The 16,403-nt window shown below is 40.9% G+C and overlaps 1 protein-coding gene across 1 annotated transcript; it reads left to right on the top strand.

Annotated features, from left to right (window-relative positions):
- The first annotated feature begins 7,419 nt into the window (after window positions 1-7,419).
- Window positions 7,420-15,468, top strand: mtmr9 (myotubularin related protein 9). Its single transcript, XM_070926048.1, has 11 exons — window positions 7,420-7,434; window positions 7,837-8,021; window positions 8,760-8,868; window positions 9,032-9,157; window positions 9,265-9,438; window positions 9,576-9,793; window positions 10,009-10,170; window positions 10,311-10,452; window positions 10,828-11,048; window positions 11,497-11,648; window positions 14,891-15,468. Exons 2-11 carry the CDS (start codon window positions 7,840-7,842, stop codon window positions 15,052-15,054), a joined length of 1,650 nt encoding a protein of 549 aa, XP_070782149.1. The 5' UTR covers window positions 7,420-7,434; window positions 7,837-7,839; the 3' UTR covers window positions 15,055-15,468.
- Window positions 15,469-16,403: the final 935 nt, after the last annotated feature.

Here is a 16,403-nt window from a genome sequence, read left to right on the forward strand (position 1 = left end):
TGTGGTCCAGCAATTTTTACCTGTGCATTATCTCATTCCCCGCTGTTCAGTTGTTTCCCCTCTCTGCAGCTCTCCTCCAGCTGCAAGCTGAGTGCCATGAGCAGACCGTCCCTCCACTGTCCCACGCCGACGTAATTCATCCCCCCACCTCTCCCTTCCTCCCTCTCTCTCTCTTCCCTCCTCTATCTCTCTCTCACACACATAAACACACACAAACACACACACACACACACACACACACACACACACACACACTCTCACACCGTTTCTCCTTCTCAACGTGGTTGCCATCTAGTGTCTCGTTTGAAGCCCCCAAATATGCAGGAGAGAACTGCATGATGTAATGCAACATGCCTCATCACCACCAAAGGAAGTCTTTCCTGTTGTTTGAACATTTGAATCAGCCACAGTGACACAGTGTGGGGTCACTTTTTGTTGGAGGAAAGCGGAACAAAAACAAAAGCTCTCCTGCTGACGAAAAATGCATCCTGCAATGACTTTTATTGCTCTATAAAGAGTTTATAGTGTCCTCACTGGGCTTTTTAGTATTTGTATCTCCTGGTATGAGTTTAATGTTCCTATATGATACTATCGGCATTGGGTATGTTTAGTATACTTGTGAAAGTAATCTTTTTTTGTAAGAGAAAAGTAATTTCTACCAACCTGCATCAACAAATTGGAAGTTAACTATGGAAAAGCAAGCTATAAGCGACATCCACACACCAAAAGACAGAATGCATCTATATGTGAATCTATAGAACTCTAGACCGGTTGCTAAGGGACATGTTAGGTTTTCTCTCCTTCCTGCAGCATTTTTTCCCAGCAGCAGTCTAGGGGTTAAGCATTTGCTGAAAAGTGACCCCCCCCCCCCCCCCCCTTCTTGTAGCATGTGCGAGCAAAGGGCTGGCCAGTCTGCTGCAGGCTCAACAACACTGTGATTAGACTGTGCTCACAGAGCTGCCATGCAGGGTCATATCCAGTGTGAGATTGATTGGATCATGTCCGCCTCACCCCCGCTGTCCGCTCTGCTCTCCTGTTCGGTTTTGATGGGAGCTGTCCAGTGCTGAAATAGGGCTGAAACTCCCTCTCCCTTTATCTCTGAGGACACTCTTTGAAACATGCATCCCCTAAACCTAAACCTAGTTCTAGTACTAACCCTGAAACTAAGTCTTGACTGTCAAAGAGCCCTTTGAAGAAGTAAGGACTGGGCCAAATGTCCTCACTTTTCAAAAATGCCCTCACACTCAAGGTTTTAAATTCAATTCAGCTCCAAGGGGCAAGCTGGTTTGTAAACACACAGACAACTAATTCACACACAAAAAAGAATGTAAAAATTCAAACTATGAGTGTAAAAGATTAAAGGAGACTGGAGAAAAAACAGAGAAAAGTTAATGGCAGTGAAGCCAAAGGTATATTGTGTCAAAATGTGCAAGAAGTACACGTGAATTTATCAATCTATAAACAGTAAACTGACCATCTCTTATCTTGGCTGTTCACAAGTTCATACACAAAGACCAGACACACCAAATCAATTCAGCATTGAGCAGTAACATGAATTTCCAATCCAAACACAGGGGAAGACTGTAATTATATAGTACATTTGTATGGGTACAAAATCATGTGAAGTGCAGACAACCTTGGGCCATTGAAACCCCTCCATGGCACTTCACCAGGCAGCTTGGATCCAGAATTTGATATTTAGGAATTTCAACAAATTATGTGTTTGTATAATGCTATTTAACCTGGGAGTGTTTTTTGTATTCATCTAAGAAGAAATTTAACAAAAGACTTTTTCTTATTACAGGACGTTTACATTTACCATGTAATCATGTTTCGAGTGGAGGCAGACTTTAATACTATCATCATATCCACCTCTGCTGGTCTTGTGACTAATGATAAATCCCACTGGAGCAAAATGTTAACACATTACAGAGAGGAAAAGCATGACTAGTTGGCAGGCTTTTCTGTATTTGTTAAGAGATGCCATTGGACCAGTGAGCTGGAGCCCAGGGCTACATTAATTCACTTAATTATTTCTGACTGGGTTCATTGGACCAGATCTTCTGGTTTCACACCAAAAGTAATTATAATATACCTGACAATACAAACATACTCCTTGTGTGTACTTCATGTGATTACAGTTAAAATATATCCAGCTCAACTAAACATACAAAGCTTTAATTTTATTCTTTTTAGGTTTTTTTTTAAACTATCAGAGTGTCCCAGACGGTCTGGTGTGAATACATCATGTAAGATTACATTCCTTTAAGACTAGCACTTGTCGTGGTGAATTGTTACTTCTTTATCTGCGGAGGACGGAAGCAGTGGGAGGAAAAAGTCACAGTGATGCTGCATGAAAAGAATTAGGGTGTAGCCGTTCCTCCGGGCCCGGATAACTTTTTAAATGTGATCGAATGCACACAAGAGACTGTGTGGCTGTGTGCAAGGTACCGGCACATCATGAAACCTGTTTCATCTGAGTAGCCTTCATTTTCTCTTCTTCCTCAGGGCTGTTAGGCCTCCACAGTGCCTTCTGGATGCACACTCAGCTCTAATGTTCACACACAATAGAAACAATCAAATCAGGAGACATCAATTCAAATTATAAAGCACTTTTTATCCAATTTGTCACAAATGGCTTTACAGGGCAGCAAACAGGCATTAGTCATTTCTAACAAAACAAAAACAAATCACAGGCCAAACGTGAGTGTGTGTGAGACAGAGTGAGTGGGTGAATATTAAAGCAGACTTAAAAATACAAGGCAGGAGGAGCAAGAAAAACTCAGGCCTCCTGAGGAAGAGATCAGTATGAAGGCTGGTTATGGGGGCGTAGGCTAAATAAATCAGACAGTGTGTGTGTGTGTGTGTGTGTGTGTGTGTGTGTGTGTGTGTGTGTGTGTGTGTGTGTGAGTGACTTCTACCCATGGACAAGGAACCTGCAGAGGAAGGGAGCAGTGATTCTTTCTATTCGGCTGTACTTGTATGTAAGTCCTGCATCCTGTGAGCGATATGTTCAGGTGGAGCAAATCAATGATGCATTGCGGACAAGGCTATGTTAATGTTTTGTACTTCAGAGGCGTGACTCTGTGTAATCAACACAAGTAGCAACGAGAAGCCAATGACAAGTCTGTGGGAGTTTATTCAAGTTTGTGCTGCTGCTGAGGCTTACCACGGTGTTCAGGTCACTATACCATACTAAGAAGGTGAAAACAAGCAACGTAATCAATCTGTATGTGCTCACTTTCATGTTGATGGATTTTACAGCAAAGTAGAAGAGAAACTGATTTGTGTTTTTAATACTGGGAACAGGGTTTGAGAAGAGGGACATTTTCAGCACACCCAAACTGTAACATAAAAAACACATCAGGTTACCACTCATGTCAAATCTTATCTCACCTACCAGTGACACATTTAACCGAAAGATGAGTTATGAGTGAGTATATTGCAAGTGACTAGAAACTAACTAGGCTTTGGACTACCAACAGCTAGGAAAAACCACTGTAATGCACTTTTCAGTATAGTACAACACATACTAAAGATACTTATTCAGTAACAATTAACAAATTACTGCTAAGATTTAGCAATGTTTTAAGTCTGTTAGCTGTCCTGATCAACAAAAGTGCAAACTAGTTGTTACTAATTTCATCTCAGGTCTGTTATTTGAATGTGCAAATCAAAGGCAACAGACACAGACAGGTGCTGTTTTGTTTTCTGTGACTATGTTTCATTAAATGATCTCAGTTTTGATCTGATCTGAGATCTGAGAAAAACCAGCTCTCAAAACGTATGAAAATTTGATGAAAGCAAATAGGGAAACATATTGCTCAGGCTTACAAGGTTTACAGCAGCACACATGTGGCGTGTGCTGCATGCGCTAAATAATGCAAAGAATGTAATTAGTGATGAATCCTTCAGGAGCTTTCACACTTTTTTCACTGTTTTTTCCCTTTGGGGTGCGAGCTGATGACTGCAGCTGTAGCAGATGTGGACGTCTCAATGCAAAACTCCTTCATGTACCACAGACATGGCGGAACAAATCTGTCCAAACAATAACTTCAATTTACAATAAAAAAACAAAAACAAATGTATCGTTCTGCCATTTATTTCATAAGCTTTATAAAGATATAAAATGACCTTTCCAAACTTTCAGAGGGCGGTGGAGCTATTGATGCAGCTTTGAGCGAAGAAATAAAATAGCTTCTCACAGAGCTTACGCAACAAAATTTGGTATTAGACTCTGCACCCACGTTTAAGTCATCATTATCTGCCGTGACAGGCTGCTCTGATTCACTGGACATGCCCAAAATAACGAAACGACATCACACAACAGAACAAACACCAAACAAGCCGTTCAGAACAGAAGGTTGGATGGGACATTGTCTTTATCAGAAATTGAATGAAAAGCTTGAGTGAGTAATATGGTGTAGGTGTGGGTACAAACTGTCAATCCCTAAAATGTGCCGGAAGATGTTCCAAAATGCTCAGAGCTTGTTAATAAATGTCAAAATCTGATCTGTGTGACTGAAACTCAGCGATAGCGACAGTTTGACAGTCATCGGTCGTTGTCACTCATCCAGGTCTATCAATGTACTTTTAATGGAAAATTTAGTTTTTGACAAGTTTATTAATATTTTCCCTTAGATTCTTCCAAGGCACGGTGAGTAAAGTGTGTTTCATCAAGTGTTATCTCTTTAAACATTCATCTGCTGCCATAAAAGTTACTGTTTTATTACTGAACCTTTTATAACAGATGCTTAAGTAAATCATCTCCTCCTCCACCAACACATTTGTCTAAGCATCCTGTTAAATAAAACATAGAGGTTAGGTTACTCTATTGTATCCTGTGTAGGGCTGTGAAGTGAATATTTGCTTTGAAAGCTATTTTTTATCAGCCCATCTTATTTAAAAAAAAAAAAAAAAAAAGCCATAGCAAAGCATCTTTTCCTCAGAGGAAGGGCAGTTATTTGGTTTGTAAAGCAACGCTGGGTTTCACATTCAATTGAGCCGGGGCGTCTGTACATGCATTCTCTATGATGTGGGATGGAAAGGCCCAGAGCAAGCCATCTATTGTGAAGACCAGACAAGCTGCAACTGAAGCAAATACTGCACTGATTTGCAATACATCACACACACACACACACACACACACTGCCCTGACAAAGACGTGCCTACAATAAACAGGCCTGTTATAGCCTTTGCCAAGCCATCTGCTCTTCTTCTTCTTCTTCTCTCTCCAAAAGTGTTCACCTCTTTAGGGAGTCTCCCATTCAAGGTCAGTGTGTGTTCCTTCATGTGCTTTAAGATCTCAGCAGGAAGGCCTCCTTGCTATCCTAAGAACTAAAGACAAAATCCTCAGGCAACAGCTTTTATCAACCACACCCCCCTTTTTTAGAATAAACTCCCAGCTGCTGTTCGGGAAGCCGGTCCTCTTCTGATCTTTAAATCTAGACTCAAATTGTATTTAGTACCTCTATTCCATCAAGATATGACTTGAGTGTCTTTACTCTTAGCTCAGGCTTGGTCTCATCAGTAACTAGATTGGCCGTCGTGGAGTTTAGTGGATGGAGCACATCGTCCAGCTGTTTGCTACTATGGTCGTTCTTAACCTGCGGGTCTTCTCCTCCTCTGTCATTTGTGCATCAGGATACTGAAGTCCAGTCTGTCTGGTCTGCCGCTGCCCGCTGTGTGCCCTACTGGCTTCTCCTCCTCAGTCGTCACTGTTCCCCGGATTCTGTGCTGCTCTTTTCTCTGGGGCTGTTAGGAAGAGCTGGGCCTCCCGTCTTTCAAGTTACCCTGCTTCACTAAGCTGCCCACGCTGTCATACTGCACATCCTCCAAGGGATCCCATCCACTTATCACCCCCGACTACACCGCCATCAACTTGGAAAAACATAAATAACTGACACTGGACTTGTTTCATTGGACTCATTTCACTGGCATAATTTATTGGAGTTATTTCACTGGACATCTTGACATTAGATTAACTGTTAAAACTCTGTTCATTTTACTGTAATTGCCATTTTTCCTTTTGGCTCCTATTCCATCCCCAGCCATCCAAGGAGAGAGGGGTCTCCCGAGGTTTCTTCCTTTTTCCCCCCTCATATTTCTCTGCAATTGCTTGTTAGTTTGGCAAGACTGTATATACACTATAGATGCCAATTTACTTTTTCCTTCTGTTAGATTGTGTAAGTAGCCTTGACATTCTTGCCTTCTAGTTTCCAGCCTGTTCATGTACCTGACTTATCTGCCTGCTGTTTTTATTGAATATAGTCCACCTGGTTTTTGCTGCCTTTTAGTTATTTACAGGTCATGTAGGCAATCTGACTGACCAACCAATAGCAAAACCACCTAGTCTGCATGAAGAGTCTACTGTTGAGTCTGGGGCCTTTTTACTCCCTTACAAGCTATGATTTGTTATCAAAATAACACGCACACATTTTTCTACACCTGGCCAGCACTATCATTTATTTCCCATGATCATGCAGGCCACAAGTCTCTCAAAAATCTTTCAATGTCACCACCTAGTGTCCCTTTTTGATATTGTTAGATGTTTCATACAGGCAGCAAGTGAATAGATGTTACATAGGTGAGTCTGAAAAATAAAAGCAGCTCCATGTATGCAACAGGAATGTGAAAAGATGTGCCATAGAGGAAATGTGTAGGTTTTCATTTCATAATGAAGAGGTAAATAAATAAATAAATACCTGTGTGATTTTACTAATCATTTGCATTTAATGCTTGAACAAATAATCAATGGAAACATTTTGCACAGTCGCTGATAGACATATATAATAATACAAATAAATAATTACTAAATACTTTTGTTTACCACTATCCCTGTATCGTAATTTAAAATGTTTGACCATGCAGTGGCTCTGAAAAAAATGGGTTTAGTTCTTTTAAAATGTGTTTGGCTTTCAGAGCAAAGGGTTATGACGTGAACCCCTATCAGTGACCAAACTAGTTATGTTTTAGATGTTAGACCCTAAAATAGAACAAATCTTCTGAACAAATCTTTCCTTAAACTGAAGTGCAGTTCTGAAATAAGGCTCCAGACGATTGATGAAAAGTCTTCAACTCTTTAATTTAAATCCAGCAGATAATTTCATTTTGACTCGACGTCTGTCTAACTGGATGAATGAGATCAACCTACATTTTACATACATTCATATTTCATCTTACACGTAATTTGTTTTGTCACATTGAGTCCCGAGTTGATGTTATAAACTCTTCGCATGTATTTAAGTGTAGCGTTAAAGTTCAAAATCATTGGAAAGCAAAGAGTATTCTTTTTTGTAATTTTTAAAGAAGAATTTTGAAATTTCCTATTCAAATTGTCCGGAGCCAAATTTCACAAGTCAGTTGTTTCCAGCCGGCGTGTTTTTGTGAACGTACCGGGCTCGCCCAACAACAGATAAACGGAAAGATAAACAGGTAATTGTGCGATAAATCATTTTAGCATCAATGAAAAAGGATTTTTTTTGTTCTGTACATTTACATAATGTATGATGTTAACATGTTGACGTAAATATAGACGTGACAGACAATTCATAGTCACGATTAGCTAGCTAGCTAGCGTTAGCCACTTCATTTCCTGAATCAAGCTAAGTTAAGCTAGCTGACAGATGTTGCAGAATTTATTGGTTTAATGTTAATTGACATCGACTTGCACGATGTCTTTATTTAAAAGTAACACAGCAGAGCTTGAGTTAGTCTGTCTTAACTTTAATAACGTTAGCTAATAGGTTGCGTTGTCCATATGCGTTAAAAAAAAACAACCATACTAAGCATTTCTTTTTACCCTGTATCTGGGCTGTCTGCTGCCCTTTTCTTCAGATCATGGAGTTTGCAGAGTTGATAAAGACACCTCGGGTGGATGGGGTTGTCCTGCATCGGCCTTTCATGCCCACTGTGGAGGGGACCCTGTGTTTGACAGGTCATCATCTGATTCTCTCCTCCAGACAAGACAACACAGAGGAACTGTGGCTGCTTCACTCAAACATTGACTCTATAGAGAAGAGGTGATGAGCTTCTTATTAACTGTTGTGTTTTTTACACCTTTTTCCTTCACTGTTTTTCAGACAATGTCCCTGTCAAAATGCAGTTTTATTAGTTGCGCTTAAAAGGACAATGACACATGACAAGAAGACATTGTGCTGTGTATTGTTGTATATTATGACTCTTTATAACACCCATTATGAAAGCAGAGGCAGATCAGCAGGGCATGTATTCTGTGAAATCATTTTGAGTAACAAGGTAAGAAACACAGAGCGAAAGTAGAGTTGTGCCTGACTATGGTTATGCCTGTATTTTCCGTGCAAATATTGTGGTTGCATGCACCAGATCTGAGCATTTCTCAACTATTTGTTTTTGACTTTAACATTGGAGAGAGTATCTGAAACTGTTGTGGCAGGAAGTTTGAGTCTGACTGTGTGCTCTCACTATAGTGTTTCCCACAGGTTGAGAATTTCTTTTGTGTGGTTGAGAAGGGTGGGGAGCTGTAAACAGCTTTGTGGATTAAACATTGGCTGTGAAAAATTACAAGCAAACAAGTAAATTAAGGATTGCACATAAATGCACCACCAAACATGTAAGGAAGAAATCTGTTTGGGTGGAATTGGAGCCATGCTGTCGACAACTCCCCAGCATCATAGGAGATGCGTGCATTCTCGCTGCGAGGCATCAGTACCAGCATTGTATCTTTCCCATGACAACTGCTGTGTTCACCTTTTGAATAAAATCTTCAACTTCTCTTTCAGATTCGTGGGGCCTCTGGGAAGCATCATAGTCAAATGCAAAGACCTTAGGGTGATTCAGCTCGACGTCCCTGGCATGGAGGAGTGTCTCAACATTACCAGCTCTATTGAGGTAAATAAAAACAGCATACATTTTCATGCCAAAAAGCCAAATACAGATTATTTTTTTAGTTTCTAACTGCAAAATGTTCACTTTTACTATCTAAAAGGTTGTCCCATTTTTAATGTCAAATTAAATTCTACATATACAATACATGTTCTTTATTCCTCTCTAGGCTCTGTCCACGCTTGATTCAGTCTCCCTGATGTATCCTTTCTTCTACCGGCCCATGTTTGAAGTCATAGAAGATGGCTGGAATTCATTTCTTCCAGAGGATGCCTTTAAAGATTTGGAGTCTATGGTACAGACATGATTAGTGACAAACACCTCCACGCTTAACATGCTCTCAGCCATCTATTGTACATGCTGAACACCCCTCTTTTAACCTGTCTCCATGTCTTTTATCAGACAGATGAATGGAGACTGAGTGAAGTCAACAAGGACTTCAGTGTGTGTCCATCATACCCCCCTTTAGTAGCAGTGCCCAAAGATGTTGATGATGACACATTGAAGAAAGTAGCTACCTTCCGTCATGGTGGCCGCTTTCCAGTACTTAGCTACTACCACAAGAAGAATGGCATGGTGAGCGCCCGGGAAATGGAGTTTATATGATTCTGACTGTTTCTGTTGCAAAAACTGTGAAATGGCTGAACACTGTCTGTAGGCATGGTTTAGTTTTGTTTGTATGGACTGCGTTTTTTAATCACTTCCACTTTCAGGTGATGATGCGAGCAGGGCAGCCTCTGACAGGCACCAACGGGCGACGGTGTAAGGAGGACGAGAAGCTGATCAACGCCACCCTACGGCCAGGCAAACGCGGCTACATCATTGACACGCGCACTATCAATGTTGCCCAGCAGGCCAAAGCTCGAGGTGGAGGATTTGAGTCTGAGGCTAACTATCCTCAGTGGAGGAGGATCCACAAAGCAATCGAAAGGTGCTGAGACTTAAAGGGCTTCAGTGGCTCCATTGAATAATAACTAATCTTTGTGCTGAGTTCTACAAGGCACTATGCTTGTTATGTATTTTTTTTTCCTTTTTTTCTTAAAATGAATATTGCTAAGACTGATACTGTATACATGTGTTCGTATGACTGAAATCTGTATTCAATATATATGAACTATTCTGTTGTGACAAATCTGTCATTTCCAGGTCTAACGTCCTCCAGGAGAGCCTGATAAAGCTGGTAGAGGCGTGTAATGATCAGTCGCACAGTATGGACCGCTGGTTAAGCAAGCTTGAGGCTTCCAGCTGGCAGACTCACGTCAAGGAGATCCTCACCACGGCCTGCCTGGCTGCCCAGTGTATCGACAGGTCAGGGACCAAAGTTTGCTTGTTATACTAGTCCAGGACCAGTAAATACTAAGCATTACCGTCACAGTTCATCTGCTCTGTACATACTGAATTGAGAAAAACACAGTGCTCAGTATTGAATCTGTGACACTTCGTCTTAGGGAGGGAGCGTCTGTGCTCGTTCACGGTACAGAGGGGGCAGACTCCACCCTGCAGGTGACCTCCTTGGCTCAGATCATCCTTGATCCGGCCTGCAGGACCATCAGAGGTTTCCAGGGCCTGGTGGAGCGAGAGTGGCTTCAGGTAAGCTCATCTGACCTTTGAAGCACAGCCCAAATTTTTTTCACCTTTTTTGATAAAATTAATTACTTGAAAGCTTGAAATTACACACCTTATTTTGTAATACACTTTGGTATTTATATGTCGGTCATACAAGGAACAATATGGCCACAAATTAGGTTACAGAAATATTTATCACCTCACATAAGCTGACATTCATAAACACTTGTACACAGGTGTAGTAATCACGTCCACATCTTTGCATTTCTCCTCTCACTCACGCCGTTTCCATCTTCAGTTTGACATTGCCTCTACTTCAACCGATTTCTGTGTGGGAGGGGGATTTGATTTTCCCTAACCAATCACTAGAGACCAACCCTCTTTTACCATCTATCCCAGGCGGGTCACCCGTTCCAGCAGCGCTGCGCCCAGTCGGCCTACTCCAACAGCAAGCCTCGACAAGAGGCTCCCGTCTTCCTGCTCTTCTTGGACTGTGTGTGGCAGATCCTTCGCCAGTTTCCATGCTCCTTTGAATTCAGCGAGAGCTTCCTGGTGCTGCTCTTTGAACACGCCTATGCTTCTCAGTTTGGCACCTTCTTGGGCAACAGCACAGCTGAGAGGTAAGTCTGTTGAGGTTAGCTTATATCAGCCATATGCTTATTGATTTTGTTTTGTATTGCTCTGTAATTCTCTCAATGTCATGTACACCTGCATATCAAATACATGTATATACAATACAGTGTTTATAAAAGTTAAAATGCAGTATGTAGGCCATTAGTGTGGTAATGTCTCCTTCGTGACATTGATGTAAAGAGTATTTTATGGAGCCTTTCCTTCACATTCTTGAGCTGCTGCCCGGTAAGCAGCTTTACGAGAACAGCTGTGGATTAGGTGACTTTCCCAAAGTCAATTCAAAAGTTTTTATTGAGGGAAAGGAGAATATTTTCACCAACATCAATGACAACATCCAGGGATGTGTCATTGTGCAGGTTACAAGCCCACTTCCACAAACTGAAGGCAACCACTGTTCTTATTGGTTGACCTAACACCCTCTCACCCTTTCCATAGAGCCAAACTGTCTCTGCCTGAGAAGACTGTGTCCCTCTGGTCGTGGGTGAATCGGCCCCAAGAACTGGAGCGTCTGACCAATCCGCTCTACGAGGCCAACAGTCTTGTGATCTGGCCCTCAGTGGCCCCTCAGAGCCTGCTGCTGTGGGAAGGTAAGAAACAAACACAAAAGATATGCAGTGACTGAGATTATATACAGCAGGTGACCTAAAAGGTTACGTCCATCCGTCACATTTGTAATATGCTGCAATAAACAACTGTGTCTCTCAACACTAAATGTAGAACAGAAGAAAACTCAGCTGGTCTTCAGACTAGAAATTTGGAATACTGATCACAATAAGTGAAAATACCCACAAAGGTGTAAGGCAAAAACTTGCAGCAACAAGTACAGTGAACTTAATGGGGTTTAAAAACAGGCTTGATATATACTAAGTGGAGCTTTTGTTTGATTGGCTGGAACAGATGATAGAAGAGGGTTAGAGTTGCCATACTCATCATAAAACTATCACACTCAGTGGTAAATTTGTTCCAAAGCAGACTGGCAGTAGCTACACCACTGAGAGCAATCCTGATATTCTTGTTTGACACAAAAAGCCTGCTTCTCTGTGCATATGCTGTGCTGTGTACTTAGAGCATGACACATGTCACATAAGTTTGTGGGTTTGACTCATGTCTTTGGTTTGTGCTTGGACTGAAGACCGGCCTGAAACCAAGTGTGAGGACGTTAATTGCCAAAAACAATTGTTAGCAATGGGTGGGAAAACCGCAGTGATAGGCACAGGTACACTGTGTTAATTGTTCATTGTCTCACCTGTGATTACTATTTTGCTCAGACAGACACTCTGAAATCTCACCAGAAGGGGGCGCTATTGATTTCACCAGTTTGCAGCCACTAGTAAACACTGTAACATACAGTCCCCATTTACTTTCAGCCGTATGTTCAAAGTTACAAACATCCATACATTTTATTTTACAGGGAAATTTGTGACAGCAACAGGCCCCCATTTCCCCCATTCTATCCATCCAATTACATGACCTTTTGACACGAAAATATAATATATAAAATATAATAAAAACATTTAGTAAATGGTAAAAGATAGAAATTCTGAGTTTATCTACAACTTAAGTCATGTTGTACAGTACAAACATAATAAGCTATAATACAATAATGAGCATATGACTGATAAGATTTGGTATTTAGTCTTTACAAATACTGTGTAAACAAACATTCTAGCATTTTCTTTCTCAGTAGTGAACGTCCACCTGCGATAACCAGCCTTATGAACCATGTCACATGAAGAGGTCAAACTCTGCATGTGGCTGCTGAGCTCAAATTACTTTTTTTTCCCTCATTTGGCTTTCAGCACCTTTACATTTTCTACATTGCTCAGATTGCTTCTCTGGCATCTCGATGGTGTGTTTGGCTTGCATGTTTGTCTTATTATAGGTTGCACAGAAGGTGTCACTGACACCTGAGACTGACGGTTTACTACTAGTTAGCAGTTAGCCGTCATATGCACGCTAATCTTAGTCCTGTGGCACACTTTCGTACTTGTCTGTAGCAATTGCATTATAATAGCCTTTATGAATTTAAGGCTTATGTTGCACCACGTAATATCAGTTAGTGTGACATAATGACTTGATGACTGAAAACTTTGCTGCTGCTCACTTCATTTAAACAGATTAAGAAACTTTTTTATTTGAGCTGTAAATTTGATGTCTGAATTATTAACAACTCCTTCCACCTTGATACTTTGAAGTAAACTTTGTTATGTTTCAAAGCACCACATGAACAAAATGAGCAGTGATACAGTGATTGTTGCATGATGCTTAAGAAAATCTGTGTGGGTGAAGTGAATGCATGCTGCTCTTTTCTCTCATTGGCAGTGTGAGATTTCATCAGGCTGCTGTCTTTTCTAAGCAAACTCTCTAAAGATTTAAGATTGTTTTCTTGTGATTTATGGTCATTGTAAATGGAGGATTGCATGTTAAGTAGATAGCACCTTAAGTATCCACTGCTGGAAATACATTTTCTAACCTTTTCGTGATTTCTGGGATCTGAAATGACTTCATGAAATGCAACAAACATTTCTAAATGGCTATATTTTAAGGAGCATGGTTTGGCTTGTGGTATGGTTTATTCCAGCACAAATGTAATGATGGTGATAAAACATTTTTGGAAATTGTTTAAATAAGAAGAATTTAGTTCATTTCAATAATTGTGGGTTCAGTGACTCCGCAAACGTCCCAGGGGTATCTACGCTTGAACTTGCTGAATCTCAAATCAGCTCAAAGCTCAAGCCATTCATAGAAAACTAGGGGGCGGGTTTACAGACAGATGAGGGGTCATTTGGTTCAGTGTGAGGGGGGCCCCCCTTCCTGTCTAAAAGCCTTAGAGCCACTCCCTCGTCCTATATGAATTGGAATGTATGAGAACTACTGAAGCACGTGAAATGCAACAGACATCCTGCTTATGCAACGCTTTCATAGAGAATGACGCACGCTGCTCGGCCAACTTAAAAGACCCCATGGAAGTCCATATCTGCAGCTCTAGATGTTGACACTAATAGGGGCTGATGGTGTGGGCACACTTGTTGTCCTTCAACTAGGCAGGCAGTTGAAGTTTGATGAGTTGACGCTTTTACTAAAAGTGCAGAGCAGTGTTGTAAGGGCTCCATGCTTTAGTAATGGGACTCTTTAAACTGCAATTTTCGATTGCCTTAGTTTACTGTGTAATCCAGAGTCATATAGGGACACACTCACACATTATCCCCCAGTCTCCTTCCCCTATTGTATAATATGTGTGCCATCCAGGAAAGTATCATGCTCCTACCTACCTCAACTACCCAAATGTAAATAAATAACACAAGTAAAATAATTGAGATCTCAATAGTGCGTGAGAGAAGTGTCATTTTAGCCACATAGACGCATGACAGTAAATCCCTGTTATGCCACACTTGCACTTGTTATGACGGACAAGTCACCTCCTCATTATGTTGCACATTCCAGTCATGTGGCACACCTCTGTGGTCACACTTGTGTTTCCAGTGTATCAGTCCCTCAAGTTCCCCTGTCAAAGTTCCCCACCCACCATCATAGAGTAACTCAGTTCACACAGTCGGTGCTCTGTTTGATTGTTTTAGCTTTTTGTATTTTTATCACCCTCAGTGCCAACATGCTAAACTATGATGGTGAACATGTTTTACCTGCTGAACTTCAGCATGTTAGTGTTATGATTGTGATTATTTTAGCATGTTAGCATTTAGCTCAAAGCACTGGGCTGTTCACTTAGTACATTTGTTAGAGCATAATAGGAATAAGAGAAACCACTTCCTTGTAATAGGTTTTGCTCTTTATAGATTATTCACGGTGCTCTCCCCCTTTTCTATTACAGGAGTGTTCCTTCGCTGGAACCGCTCCTCCAAGTGTTTGGACGAGGCCTTTGAGGAAATGGTACATATAATTGAATACAACAAGGAGCTTCAGAACAAAGTAAACAGCCTGCGCAGGCAGCTGGCCCAGCTGGAAACTGAAGATCCTCTGCTGCAGACGCCGTAGAGAGAGAGAGAGCTGCGAAAGGTAGCGAGATGGAAGAAAGAGGTAGAAAATGTGAAAATATAACTAAATACAAAAACAGATCAATGTCAGCCCGGTTTTAGGCTTCGGTTAGGTTTAAATTCTTTTCAGATGTTTGAGAATATAATATCCAAACAAATATAATTTTGGATTTTGCACATATTGTTACATTTTGGTTTCCTGCACAGATTAACTTCAAGTTATCTGTCACACAGTTTACATGAGTGAAAGGACTGAAAGAGCGCCCTGACACCTTACAGGCATAAAGGAAAAAAAGAAACATACATTTCTAGCAATTTTTTCCACGTTGTGTTAATGAAACTAAGCAGGAGAGAGGAAAAGTTTCATAAAACCAAAACAACACACATCCAGTTACTTCTCAGAGTGCTGCTAAAAGCCAAACACTCATTATCTCATTGTCCTCAAATATAGATCTGAAACAATTAGTCGATTAATCAATTAGTCGACCGAGTAATTTTTATAAGCAAAAATTGTCAAACACTCACTGGTTCCAGTTTCTAAAATCTGAGAATTTGCTGCTTTTCTTTGTCATAACTCATTTTAAATGTAATAACTTTGAGTTTTGGGACGGTTGGTCGGACAAAGCGACCAATTTGAAGATGTCACTTCGGGCTCTGGGGAGTTTGGACGGGTATTTCTTCACAATTTTTTGACATTTCATAGACTTTTTCATAGATTGATTCATCCAAAAAATTATCATCAGATTAAATGATAATGAAGACAATTGCTAATTGCATCCCTACTCTAATGTTAGTGTGCACACAGAGCTGTGTGTACAGAAAAAAAAAGCTCAGTTCCTTAAATGATGCTTCAGCTTGTCGGCTGACTTCACAGTTGCTAAGCCTCGTCAAACCCACGCGTCTCACACTCGCTGACTCTCATTTACATACACAGCTATCTAAAAATTCAGCGAGTGAGTCCGTGTCCTCTCAGTGTGTTTTAATAGGATCCGATGATTTTTTGTTGCTATGATCGCGTTCAGGAGGGAATATCGGTCCCTCAGATGTTCATTTACTACAGGGGACACAGCCACCCAATATCCTGCTGAATGTATATGCCACTGAAGCACTGCAGAGTAACTATGGCAACATATAGGGTGCTATAAGGCAGCATGTGACTTTGCTGCACGTTGAGATGATATAATAAGCGTAGGTAGGGTCAGCACCTACTGTACTGTACAGTGAGAGGGGAGGCTTGTTTAATAGGAGTCCGACCAAAATAACCTGACTCTTGTGTGTTCATCAGATCATTACTTGACATTCCAGTAAGTAGCACGGCCAGTGGTGTTGAGAAAGACTTATTTAACACAA

Source organism: Enoplosus armatus, chromosome 19, assembly GCF_043641665.1.
Source record: "Enoplosus armatus isolate fEnoArm2 chromosome 19, fEnoArm2.hap1, whole genome shotgun sequence".
In the NCBI taxonomy this organism is placed as follows: Eukaryota; Metazoa; Chordata; class Actinopteri; order Centrarchiformes; family Enoplosidae; genus Enoplosus; species Enoplosus armatus.